This window comes from Photinus pyralis, unplaced genomic scaffold, assembly GCF_008802855.1.
Source record: "Photinus pyralis isolate 1611_PpyrPB1 unplaced genomic scaffold, Ppyr1.3 Ppyr1.4_LG4, whole genome shotgun sequence".
Taxonomy (NCBI): domain Eukaryota; kingdom Metazoa; phylum Arthropoda; class Insecta; order Coleoptera; family Lampyridae; genus Photinus; species Photinus pyralis.
Window position 1 is genome coordinate 224217 of NW_022170511.1, and position 14111 is coordinate 238327.

At 36.1% G+C, this 14111-nt stretch overlaps 1 protein-coding gene across 2 annotated transcripts; it reads right to left on the reverse strand.

Annotated features, from left to right (window-relative positions):
* Positions 1-9312: 9312 nt before the first annotated feature.
* Positions 9313-13673, reverse strand: LOC116168903 (cytochrome P450 6k1-like). 2 transcript variants are annotated; one of them, XM_031484910.1, is made up of 5 exons: positions 12295-13673; positions 10150-11014; positions 9887-10099; positions 9583-9834; positions 9313-9536 (listed from the first exon to the last, which is right to left on the reverse strand). In XM_031484910.1, the coding sequence occupies exons 2-5, from the start codon at positions 11012-11014 to the stop codon at positions 9364-9366; spliced, it is 1503 nt and encodes a 500-aa protein (XP_031340770.1). In that variant the 5' UTR covers positions 12295-13673; the 3' UTR covers positions 9313-9363. The 2 variants fall into 2 exon arrangements, with proteins under 2 accessions (XP_031340770.1, XP_031340771.1); XM_031484911.1 differs by having other exon boundaries at positions 12274-12298.
* Positions 13674-14111: the final 438 nt, after the last annotated feature.

The window sequence follows — 14111 nt, forward strand, 5'->3', positions numbered from 1 at the left end:
GGGAAAAGTAAGAGTTTCTCTGACACAGAAATTAACATGTCATTAAATCATCAATAGTTTTGAAGCATGGGAAGATCTTCTGTAGTTTTCATATCGAGTATTTCACATTTCCCCAAAATCGGCTAGTAAAGATAGGTCTTTAACATGTAAAGTCAATGAAAACACTGTTACATTCAAAACACCACATTTAATTGTATCAATTACAGCGAACATAAGCCGAATTCTACAATTTCCGAAAGTAAGCTTAATGATTGGTGATGTCAGAGGGACAATTCGGGTGTTCATCGTCAGACGATAAAATTGCAATTAAAAACTCCAATACACTTGAACATTTGAAGTGCAAACATCCAAACCTTCACCATCCTACATTACCAACTAGTAAAGATCCAGTACTTTTATAGTCACTAAAGAAGACGATAATTATCATGTTTTTACTAAATGGTTCAGCTGTTGGAATTGATGGTTTAAGACACCTCAAGGATTTGATTGGATATTCTGTTGAGAGATTGAACAGCAATTATTATCCCAAATAACTATAGTAATTATCTGTCAGGCCGCAATCCACGAAGTCAGAACGTACATTGCCATTGCCAAGAACAACTCAGCCGAAATATTACTAAAAATGGACGCGTTTCAGAGGGTTAAGGAAATAATACCACAGGTTTTCCCATACCTCTGGCAGTGCTACTCTTCTCCATCTAATTTGATGTATAAACATCTAATTCAGTCTTCTGTTGGCTATCAACAAGGAGATTCTCTTGAGCCAGCCATATGTAGTTTGACAATCCACTCTATTACCAAGGAACTTGCCCGAAAACTGAAGATTTAGTCCAGTAAAATTAGACAAAATAACGGCCAAACCCGGAAATTTGAAAGAACAAGGTGAAAATTGGCAGACATGTTCAGGATAGTGCCAGAACCAATTTCCGAAAAGTCCCAAAAGATCCCGGTTGAGGAACGGACGCCATCTTAAAAAAACTACCCCTAAACTCGATTTCTCGAGTTTTGAGCAAAACCAATGAACCAATGGTCGGATTCTCGTTGCTAAGGTGTCAAAATGTTTGTTTTAATGTGTATTTGGAGTAAAAACATAATTCCGCACATAAAGAAGCCCTTGGAAATTCGAGCTTTTTAGGAAAATCACCCCCAACCTGGATTTTTCACGTTTTCGGCATTTGTTGTTGTTTTGTTTACGCAATCCTAGGATTGGTTGGACGCAGTCCTCCACCTTTTCCTATACTGCGCTAATCTTTTTAGTTCTACATAACTACTTTTGCCTAAGTCCCTAACTATTTGGTCTATGTATTTAAGTCTCTGTGGTCCTACCCCTCTCTTGCCCTCGTCCCTACCTTCTATAGCTAGTAGTGCTATTCCTCCGTGTCTTAGCACGTTCGCTATCATTGTACCTATCTCGTCTTCTCTGTACGGTTTTCATCTCCCTATTTCCTGTACTCGCTCCAAGACTGCTTCGTTTGTTACCCTATCCATCCAGCTAATCCTCTTTCTATCCTACTTTTGCCTGCCTATCGTCCAGGTTTCGCACCTGTATGACCTACACTCCATTTGTACGTTTTTAGCAATCTTTTCCTAATTCCTATATTTATCTGTACACATTTCTATGTAATGTAACCTATTAAACTTATTAAAGACATTTATTATTATTATGGTCGCTGTATCTTGTGAGAACTCAGGTCTAGCCTGGTTAACTAATCGCACGGATTAAAATCAAGTAACGATTAGTGTCTGTGTCTGTGTCTGGTGAAGTTATGTAGGGTTCTAAAGAAAAATAAAAAATAGAAAATAAAATAAATATTCGCACACTCACATTGGAAATCTAGGGATAGTATGTAATTCATACTTACCAACATAGCTATTAATGGCCACAATAGTCAACGCTATCAGGAAAGAAGAAAACAAAACAGTAATATCATTATAATAATTCCTGTACTTTTATTAAATAGAGTTTATTGTGTAAGTGTTTCTTTGGCTTTGCGTTTGGGTTGTATACGAGTGGGTTGTGATAACGTGGTGTGTTTATGTGAAGAAGGAGTTTTGTGTTTTTTAACTGTGCTAGGACGTGTAACTTTATTGGGTGGACCTGTCTTTGTAGTGCAAGTTGCGTTACTTGTATTTATGGTGTTTCTTTGTTCTAGAGGTTGTATTTGTGTTGTTGCTTGGGTTATTGATGGAGATATTACAGTATTTTGTGAGCTAGTGGTGCTGTTTAGGTTTTTGCGTTTGGGTTGAATACGAGTGGGTTGTGATAATGTGGTGTGTTTCTGTGAAGAAGGAGTTTTGTGTTTTTTAACTGTGCTAGGACGTGTAACTTTATTGGGTGGACCTTATTATTATTATTATTATCTCGGATCTTAGCAGGTCCCACTTTTATGCCAATGCTTTTTTAGCCTGCGCTATCCTGGAATTTATATCTTCCTTGCAACGATTATCTTGTGTAACCTTACTACCTAAATAGCAAAAGGAGCGGTTATCTTAGAAAGTGTTTATGTAATACGGAAACTGGTTTCCTCATCGGCAGCTAAAAGGGCGCTAGAAGTTAAATCACCTTCTGTTTCCAATTCCTAAAAGAAACAAATAAATCTGGAAGCTACGGTTTCTTAGTAACGAAACACCCATATTTATACCACGTTTCGATACCGTGCGTTCAGGTGTAACGGTTACTTTTGTATGAGTAGATCGGTGTCTGATTTTTACTCATAGTATAGATTTTCGTCATTGTGTTGTCGTTCGGTCTCGGAATGTTTCCAGTTTAAAACGTGTGTATGGATTGATTATTTTGACGCCGTTTTTTTTAGTTATGTGCGAGTAGTTGAAAGGATTCCGTTCATTTACACTAATTGTAAAATGCATTTAAATATTTTTTACGTGCAACTTAACCTGACTGCAAATAATAATAAAAAATATAATGAATAAAATAGTGTTCATTTAGTTAGTACTCTCAATCTTGTTCTGAACTCTGAAGGTCTTTTCAACAGAAATTTTGACATTCAGATAGAGAACGTCAAGAAGAACGATTAGAAACATCAATACTAATTATCCGAAGCTTTATTTAACAACAATAGCCGGAAAAGAGAGAAACCCATGATGGGGGTGGTTTTTTGAAAAAGGTCACATTTGCAAGGGCATCGTATTATACGGAATAATTATTTCACTCAAAACAAACGTCAAAACAACCATTTTGACACCTTGACGACGAAATTTGGATCATGCGTTCATTTGTTATGCTCAAAAATCGGAAAATCAAATTTAGGGGTAGTTTTTTCAAAATCGCGTCCGTTCCCCAACCGGGATCTTTTGGGACTTTTCAGGATTTAATTCTAGCACCATCCTCACCATGTATGCCAATTTTCAGCTTGTTTTTTAAAATTTCTGGGTCAATGTCTACTTTTACTGGACTAATTTGGTATTTCGATGATGCGGTTTGAGGAGGTTCATAATATGAGTGGTTTTACATGAATTCGAATATCTTACTCCCACTATATAAATTTCTTCCACAAATAATTTATAAGAGGACTTTGATGCCCCTTTAACTGAAGAAGCATTTCCTTCACTTGCGTCCAAAATTATGGACAAACTTACATCTGTGACCATTCACATAATATGGAATCAAGCGACCCTTCCTGTCTCTTTAGGGGGTCTAGGAATTCGTTCCATAACTTATCTTTCTTTACCTTCTTCCATTCATTGTACGTCGGATCTTGTAGGTACAATTCTCAATCCTCTTTTGACAGACTTTGAGATCCAGTATAAAATGGAAAGTTTGGATTGTTGGGTAACTGATTTAATTTTTCCAGATAAACGATCTTTTACTCAATGTTAAGTAATATTATATAGTACTTTTAATTTAAAATATCCTACAATCTGGTGCACAAATAGCCTTTTAATTAAAATACAATATTTACATTTTTAATTTTTTATGCCATCAACCCCCTTATCTATAATTGTGTCGCTTGCGTGACAACAATAATTCATTTTTGGTGATAGGTAGAAAGCTTTACATTTACCTAGAATCGTTACAAAAATTTATGTAATTAAGCACAAGCTATACCGCTCTCTAAAGAAATGCCGCCCATATTAATTATATTCAAAGCATGCGCCTAGGTATACTTGTACCATTCAAAGTATATTGTAGAAGGTAATTACAAAAGCATTTCGTCATTTAAGTAGATCGCTTCCGTGATGAGATTAATAGTGTGGTTTTAAAGGTTGTGTAAGAACCGACAATATATTTTGAAGAAAATCGACAAACATTAACTATCGCTTTCTTTTGTGTAATTTTAAACGGTGGTGTCCGGTGGTTTAACAGACAAAGTGTGAAGAATGGGATGCTTTTTATGCCACAACCGTCGTCTCTGATAAAGAAATGTTCAAAATCGGACAGTGATCGAACGTCAGTTGTCATATAGATAAACTGGATAACGGCCCTTAGAGCCCAGAAAATTTAAAATAGTAGTAGTAAAATGGAAACCTTGGTCTTGCAATTCATATTGGTATACCCCACAGAGTCCGAGAGCCTCCGGTCCGAGGGATTGTAAAGTCGCCCGAGGGTTAAATCTCGAGTAATGTCTGAGGTGCAAAATTTTGTTTTTCATCGTTCCAAATAATGCATTTGCAATATACAAATCTAATGATTATTGTTTGCTCACATTAAAGTGCTTCATACGAATCAAGTAGCATCTTTTTTTATTACATAATATAACTCCATCAATATATTAGACAGGCCGTTTGAGGGCATAGGTAATGAGATGACAATCAATTATGCCCTCGGGCGTCATAGAGTGCTTTATATGTACATATGACAGATATAATTGGCATATAATAGGAAAATGAAAAATAAACACATTTAAATACTTCTCAGACCTCGACCCAGGCGAAATGCCTTCATTGCGGCAAGTTTTTTAATGGAAATCATGGAGTTGCGATTTATATAGCTTCGGCTCACCCGAATTGACGCAGTTTGACTACTATCACAGACGCAAAAGAGTTGTTCGTAAAGTTATGAATTAAGACCAGTCCGGTCCTTGTCATGTTCCAATACCACATTAGAAATAGGAGAGGCTTTCTCAATGAGATGTTCAACGTCTATTAGTAACATTCGCTCGTTTTATGACAGGAAATTTCGCTAAGAAGAACAAGAAATCCTTCGGCTATCAATGCCATGTAAGGAATTTCTATGGACACTGCACCCGGACTGGATAATATTGTACTTTGCTTGAACAAAATCAGAGCAGCGGCCGAACCGCCGGCGGCTTTGTATAGTCTAATGTAAAAACGTCAAATCGTGTCGGATGGTCTGGGCCTGTTTTGAGAAAATTCAAGTACTATGGAAGCATTTCGTGTAACAATTGAAGTACAAGTGGTTTTCCCCCTTTTCGACCGTGTTGCCAAGTCTGAAAATCGACCCTGGCATATTATCCGCCTAAAATGTCCGAATTTGACAGTTGAAGAGTCTGGACCCACGTTTTTGGGGTTCAGGAACACGATGGAAGGGTCACAATTGAGGTCGGAAGTGAAACAACACGATTTTTCATATTTGGGTCAAAGTGGTGCTAAAAATGTCGCCTTTTCTACCGTTTTTCAGAATGCTCTGAATTTTAACATTAATTATTTTTGCTTTTTCCATTTGAGTACGAGCGATGGTATAAAACTGATTGTTGCGCAAGTGCATTTCACCCGAATTTTACGAATAAAGCTGGTTGGCGAGCAATCCGAGCATTTGGTCAAAGTCAGATTTAGTACCTAAAGCCCGGCGTGTTTGTTCTTTTTTAACCATTTTATGCGGAATATCAATTGTAAACATGAATTTTGTATTTTTTTGTTCTGCCAAGATCCAAACTTTCAAGGCACGGACTTTAAACCACATCGCAATAAATGCAATGAGCTTCATATAATGGCACTTTCAGATGCTGGCGTAATAAATTTGCTTAATATCAGTCTTAAATGTTGCTTAAAAGCAGTTAATCACAGTCCATTTGCAATCGGAGGTTTTGCGAACCATGGTATGTAAGTATAATATACTTTTATACACCACGCTTTGAACGGAGTACTTTGCAAGTAGTAGTGTTTTATTGATGGTAATATCTATGACGAAAATCTCTACGTAACCCATGTGGTATGTTACGTTGTAAACCCAATCACATCTGAAAGAGCAAAGTTAGGAAGTCGCTGAATATCGTATTGAAGGTGCTGTGGAACTGTTGACTTAACAATATTAAATAGCACTTTCCAGCTTAGGTGATTGCCAACTAAATCGGTGCAATGGTAATAAACTATTCAAACTGAGAGGTTCTTTACTTGATACCTCTACAGGTATTAGTAGCATATCGCCTATGCACAGGAAAAGGGACACAAGTCAAAAACTCCAATTTTTGAGATTTTGATCATTATTGGTTTACAATAGATGATATTTTTATGTGGTAAAGTGTCACAAAATATTTTACAATATTAAACCAATAGATGGAGTTGTGTCATTTTTCATAAAAGAGGGGAATGTCTGGAAGATTTTTACGAAAAGCGACTGAATTCAGTTTATGTCTAGCTATTGAAAGAGTTTGTGTGGCAATTATTAAGAAAAGCGACATAAAACAAATTGTTGAGAAGTGCGCTCTTAAATTGCGATTCATTTATTAACAAAAGTGACATATTTAGAATTGTGACACTCTTGATGATTAAGGTAAGTCGACTTTTAATCTACTCGGCTAACCGTTTGACTTTTTATTTCGATTTGTGTCACTTTTCTATTGTAAAGAATATTATTTTTATTTATTTTATTTTAATTATGACAGCTTCCTTGATTTACTCGGCATTTGAATACGTCTGCAGTTTCAGATCAACCATAATGTCACGACGCACCAAGCTTATACTTAAGCTAGTAAAAAATCAGGGCGAAAATGTGCAAGGAGAACAAGAGATTTGGAAACCAATAAAAACAGTTAATGTTTCTCCTCCAAACCACGGGGTAGTTGTTCCAGTTCTAGCTAACTTAAGTAATGTCCCGAAAGAAGAAACTTCAAAAATAGTATATACTTGGCTCCAAAATGTGCCGCTGGTCGATGAATATGAACAAGAACGCGAAGATGTTCACGAAAATCTAATCGATAACACAACCTCACAAGATCAACCATATCCGATGGCAGAATGCAGTGGTGTACAAGAAACCAAGATGGATGAATTAGACGAAAATTATATAGACCGTCCCGATGTAGTCTCTTCTGACGGTATAGTATTGCCGATCCTAACTATTACCAAGATACATCCTCCTCGGCCTCCTCTACATCTAGTAATAAAGAAAATGTTACCGAAAATGAAAAGGTAATTGAGACACCAGTACAAAAAGGCAAAAAGAAGAAAGCTAATCCATCGGAATGGAAAAAAGAAACTGCAAAGCGGAAAGGCAATCTAGGCGAAGAATACATTTCTTCTTCTAAAAGTAAGCGAGTTTATGCTGCTAGAAAGTTATGGAAACCTTGCTCTGAAACGTGTAAATTGAAATGTACTTGAAAAATATCGATAGATGATCGGACTAGAATATTTACAGACTATTGGAAAGTGGGAGAATTACAGCGTCAACGGGAGTTTTTAGCAAAATGTATGGAAGTCATTCATCCTAAGTATAGATACGTAAGAGAGGGCAGCTTCGCACTAATAATCAAGCTTTTTACTTTACCATAGGCGGACCTAAAATAAGAGTCTGTAAAACTTTCTTCAAATCTACTTTGGGAATAACAGATCGTCCAATAAGAACAGTTATAAAGAAAAAAAAGGCAATGTTCTCCGAAAATATGCTTGATGTGGATTTGAGGGGAAAGCACAACTGTCATTTCCATATCGAAGATGAAATAAAAGAAAGTGTGCGAACCCATATAAATAGTATCCCAAGAATTGAAAGCCACTATCGTCGTAGTTCGAGAGTATATTGAAGGTGGAAAAACGGTGTCTCAGCTTCATAGGGATTATGTGGAGCAACGTCAACAAGAAAACTTGCCATTCGCCAACTTTTGATGTATAACAATATTTTTAAAACGGACTTTAATATTTCATTCTTTTAAGAAAGATCAGTGCGAAGATTGTGTTTGTTACCTCAATAGTGATGAAAATGAAAAGGAAGCTTTGAAAGAAAAATACGAAAACCACTTAATGGAAAAGGACCTTTCACGACTTGAAAAGGAAAAGGATAAAGCTAATACAGACGATGAATTAGTTGTCCAAAGGGAGAAATATCCGGTTTCTATTACACTTCCAAACTATCAGTTTACAACTTTACAATTTATAACTTAAAAACTCTTGAGGCTGCTAAAAAGAAAGGTCGACCTTACGAAGTTGTAGAGTTAATGCACGAAGACTTCCTTAACATAAGGAATTATCTAACTGTCGTAATTTTGGAAAACAAATATCAGCTAGCGATATAAGAATAATAAAATTTAACAAAGATCAGCCTTTAAACACCCTTTATATACTCTCATTTAGTGAAGAAATGTATTCCACTATGGAGACTAAGGGTTTAAGAAAAATTGGAAAGGAGAAAAATGAAATTAAAAAGCTCTATAAAGTAAAACCCGGTGTTGATGATAAAAAAAGAAAGGACTATTATCTCTATTTCCAAAAAAATCAATCCCTATGCGCTATTTTGATTTTTATAATACTTTGTAGTTTGTAAATTTTGTTCAATAAAATAAACTTCTGAATATTTACGAGTACAATCAATTTTTGCCTATTCACTTTTATTAAGGAAAATGACAAATCAAAATTTTAATTTGTTTTATTTTAATTATTATGTAATACTTCTACTAATTGTATACTACGTTATTAATTTTGTCACTTAGAGGTCACCCCTATATAAAAATTTAAGATTTGCTAAATTTTTGTCTAATAAACGGCGTCTATAGTGCAATGTTCCCGAAATTAAATTTAAAATTTGATCCCCTGTAAAATTGTTTGTTTCTAATTGTGTCACTTTTCTTGTGCATATTAGGCGATATATTAGGACGGTAACATGTTTGCTAAACCAACGTAGTTTATAATGCTAATAAGAATATCATGGTCTAGAGGTGTAATGCCTTTCAGTTTTCAACCACTGCAAATGCCTCTGCCGCGACTGTACGGTTTAATTTAATGGATAATTGGATACACTCAAAAACGAACGCATTTTACCCTCGGCAACCTCAACGAAGCTCAACGGCTTAGAAGTCGGTTCTGACATTTTCATACCCTGTAACGAATGGTTAGTTCGTTTCCATTCCGGGACACTAATGATGGAATGGTTACACACCCTCTAAAAATGGTATTGGTCAGGAATACACATCATAAATTACTTTTATTATAAACTTAGGTATAAAACCGTAAAAACTAAAAATTATCACTTAAATGTTTAAACATGAGGGGTAATCCTCCTTTGGCTTGCACAATTGGAAAAGGTGTTAATATCACTGGTTCTACTGTAGACGCGTGTCTTTCTATCGAGAAATTTCTCAGAATTTCCACAACCGCTACTTTCACAAGAAGAACACCCAACATTTGCCCTATAATAACGATGTAATTAAAGCCACCCGTAATTTTACGGCTTACCTATGCAACTACGTGGACCTTCCCCAAATGGCAAGTACGTGCATCTGCCTATCTGATTCATATTTTCATCACTAAATCTTTCGGGTCTATAAATATGAGGTTCTGGAAAGTATCTTTCATCGTAATGAAGCCCATATTGCCCGACTATGATTGGTGTTCCCTTCTCAATCACCAATCCCGTAGATGGTATCTTGTAGTCTTCCAAGCACTCCCTGTGTATAAAAGAGGTCGCTGGAAACATTCTCATGGTTTCTAAAAGGTTGTGTGAGTAACGACACCAATAACTCGAGTTTTTTTGCTTTACCAGTGATGGTCATATTTAGGTATTTCATGCTTTGAATGCCACTAAAGCACACATCGCCGTCTTTTTCAACCACGTGTTTAATTTCGGCTCTAAGCTTGCGCTGAATCTCTGGATTAACAGCTAGTTCGTGTAACGTGAATGCCAAAGTGGATGCAGCCGCCTCGAATCCAGATGAAAATAAGGTCACGGCTTGCGCCACTAAATTTTCCTCGTCTGTAAATTATACTAATAAAATTTGTATAAAAACACAGGGTATTACTTACCTAACTTGAAACCTTCAAATTCGGCACCCTCGTTCTTCATTTCAATCAGAATATCGATAAGATCCTGCCTTCTGTTTTTAACACCAGATTTCTCGCGCGCTCTGTAAGCTTCCAAAAATGCTTCTCTAACAAAATCCACGGCAGATGGCTCAATGAATTTAAATTTAAAAATTTTTACAAGCAAGGGCGCGTAGTAATATGAAAATATCTTCAAACTTCTCATGAAGGATTGGCTGAGCATAGTTTTGCCTGCCAAACGAAAGCCATCTTCACATACAAACGAGTTTGCACTAATACCAAAAGCGCATCTGACAATTACGTCAGTGGCATATTTCGCGGACATTTCTTTAACCTCCACCATCTTCCCAACGTTGTCATTAATGTAATCCTTTAAGCAATCGCCACACTCCTGAATGAGTGGTACCATTAGCTTGATTTTGCCGTAGGATAGAAACGGGCTTTGTTTTTGACGTAGCCACCTCCACGTCGGGTTGTGAATTGCAAAAAGGCCACTACTCATGACCGGATCGATCTTCTTGTCACTGACGAAGTAACGATTCGGGAAGACGTTGAAGTCCCGAATAAGTACCGTTTTAATCAATTCGGGATCGGTGATCACTAGGTAGGGCTTCTTAAATGCGAAGAATCCGAAGTAGGGACTGTCGAATTTTGAGTAAAACTGACCGATGTATTTGCCGGGATGTGCTCGACCCAGTGCGACCTCCAGAATGCTTCCGAAAATCGGCTTCGGCTTGATGTAAGGGACTCCCCTCTTCTTCCAGTAGTCATAGTTTCGTGTGATGAAAAAATAGGCGACTCGGAATAGTAGTGACGCCAAGAAGAACGTTATAAACCAGGACAGCATCTGCAAATATTAATTTAGTCTTGGAGGCGTTATGTAAAGCAATCACTGTCGGAGTGATCTTCTGACACCACAATTATAGCAATGACCCAGATCCTCGACAACGTTGTGACAATGTATAATGGTATCACACGATTAGAAACGTAAAATACAACACCAGACATTTGCTACAGTTGAGGCATGAGGCATTACATGGAGGACCACTAGAGATCTTACATAATAAATACAAGAAAATGTGAAAAAGGTTTATGATTTAGTTGTATCTTCAATATCGCTTTTAGTACATAAAAACAGCGCCTAAATATAAAAGGTTTTTAGGAAGATTGTCATGATTGATAGAAAGCAAGATTGAAAGGGTCTAAGGTTGGGATCAACGTCACCTAGTTCTCGATTGTGTAGTTCAAATAAAGTAACAAAAATCTTATACGCATATTTAGCACAACTACGTGTAAGAGTACAATCGCATTGTTTGCCATTGAACTCTTGTAGTAGATAGCAGCAATACTTCTCGCAGATTTATCTACAATCATAATTTGTAATATAAACAAGCAACAAACAAGGCATTTGTCTTGGTGAAGATAGTGAAAAATGGGAACACAGGTCAATAAACATTAAACAATTGAATAAACTGGATTAACTAAGTTAAGACTTGGGGGATTACAAAAAGTTGTACCTATTATTCCGCAAAAAAGCAAAAAAATATTAATACAAGAAAAATGTATGTCATTTGATATTGTTCCCCAAAATACAGAAGATCAGCGGATGAGGAAAAATAAATTTTAAACCATAACGGAGTCTATACTTATAAAAATTGGCACAACTTTGATAGGAACGTGTGTAGTACCTAACACAGATATAATTTACGCACGTGGCTAACTAGTGCAGTTTAAACATAGGTAAGCAATTTCCTTAGATAAGTGGAGAGATTTCAGTTTACAAAACATTAGTTCAAACCAAAAATTGCGAAGGTTTATCTAATTCAAAGTTTACAAAAATATGGATATTCTGATAATTAATTCGGCAGAATGTAGGAATGTTACTTAGAACTAAGATAAGTTGCCTGAAAACACCCTGATTCGTAATAGATATTTTAAATCATTTTACTTAATGTATATTTGGCTGCTGAATATTTAACACGTAAAGAGTCAATATTTTAAAACAGAATAATTCATAATATTTATACTACAAGAAGGCAGGTGCCATCGTACGAATTTTCGTGATTTTTTAGTATTTTAAAATTAAATTAAAGGTGCATAACTTACGATAAGCGACAAAATACTTACATTGATGCACTGCGGCAGAAACTGAGTAGAGTCGCCTTTTGGTCCCCTCTTATAAGAAACAGGTACCCAGTAATGGTAGGGCAACAGTTTCGAGATTGACGCTAACTAATTTCCCACAATTAACAACGATAACACTGAAATCAAATTAACATTTTTCATGAAAAGTAGGACTTGCCCATAGAATGTGCATAAGTCGAGTGCAACTATACTGCAAAGGGTATCTTTAACTAGATTTTCCAGTTCAATTTTTTTTAACTAATGCAGATTTGCAGATAGTTCAAAATTCCCCGTTTGTCTGAAGAAATACAATGCCTAAACAAAACGCTCTAAAATTATTATTTATTCTATGCTATTTGATTTGTACTACACCATTTTGATCTTTAAGGATCCGTTCCAAAATTCAAACATTAAGATAGGGGAATGACGTTTAACATTCACGTTGGTGTCGTAACAAGGTGACGTAGTTAATACTGCCTAATTAATATTGGTTGTGACTGTGACGTAACTAATTTGTGCGTATATACGTTCATTAATTAGTAGTTTAATTTCCCAAAAGACGAACAGGTTCGTGCGACTAAAATTGAATTAACAGTAGGAAAACGCTGAATGATCGTAAATGGAAAATAGCTAACGAATTCTTTTAATGGAAAAATAATGTCAATTGCTGAATCTGTTGTAATTTTGGTTAGTGGATCTGCAGAGTGCTCATAGCTTCAGCAAGACATGTTTATAGTTCGGCCGGTTGTATACCGTGCAGAGTAGTGAACAAATTCTTGAATTTTACACAGGAACATTTCTTCATTTAGTCACTGAACTTGTGTAGTACACCAGTACACGTACAATCGTCCCTTTTAGTTGAGAGACCCTAAACTGTATCAAGTACTCGGCAAATTAAAGCTGTCATTAAATGTTCCCTTCCGTTTTAAGCGGATATGCAATGATCGATCTATAGTGAGAATGAGTTAAGTGCGAGGTTAAGTGTTAACTTTAGTGTTCTCAAAGTACTAAATAAGTGGGTGAAGAGACAAACGTGGGTACTCATTCTTGAAAATTCCGTTTGCAACTTAGACGTCATTTGATCAATGTGTCTTAGCAACGAGGACATTTTGTTTAGTGATTCTCGCAAGGCAAGACAAGACAAGAAATGGCCCTTTCTTGCAAATTTATTTCTGCCACTTCTTGTCTTGTTTGCTGTCTTGTCTTGCAAATTATTGCAAGAGCTTAGTCACTTCTTGTCTTGTCTTCTCTTGCAAATTTCTTGCAAGTCTTGCGGTGTGTGACTGTTTGGTATAGGAACTTACTCATAATAATAATGTCGGTCAAGCAACTCTGCCATTAATTTTCCGAATCATTTTTTTAATTTGAAGTAATACCTCACAAATATTCTGCAAAATTTTACGATAAAAATGCAAAAAGAATCCAGAATTTTTTAAAGTAGGCAGCATTGTGTGCTAAAGTAGGCAGCATTGTGTGCTTATGGATAACATTAAATCTTCTTTACTTGATGTACATAGTGGAGTCCCACAAGGCTCCATTTTGGGGCCACTTTTATATGTCATATATTCAAATAATATCTGCAGGGACTTTAAAAGCTGTAAATTTCATCAGTATGCTGATGATACACAGGTATATTGTTCATTCCCACCGTCTGATACATCTGATGTAATAAAATTAATAAATAAAGAACTTGAAGTGCTTGTCCGAACTGCTACAAACCATAATTTATTTATTAATGCAAAAAAGTCCACTGTGCTGCTTTTTGGACGAGATAAAGCTAGAATCCAGAACTTGGATCTCATTAGGATTAAAGTGCAAGG

Excerpts from the sequence above, each read along its gene's own strand:
- LOC116168903 (XM_031484910.1), bottom strand. The coding sequence starts at position 11,014 with ATGCTGTCCTGGTTTATAACGTTCTTCTTGGCGTCACTACTATTCCGA. Across the intron at positions 10,100-10,149 it reads ATTTGAAGGTTTCAAGTTAG|ACGAGGAAAATTTAGTGGCG; the intron begins GTAAGTAATACC and ends TATAATTTACAG. Across the intron at positions 9,537-9,582 it reads AGGTCCACGTAGTTGCATAG|GGCAAATGTTGGGTGTTCTT; the intron begins GTAAGCCGTAAA and ends TCGTTATTATAG.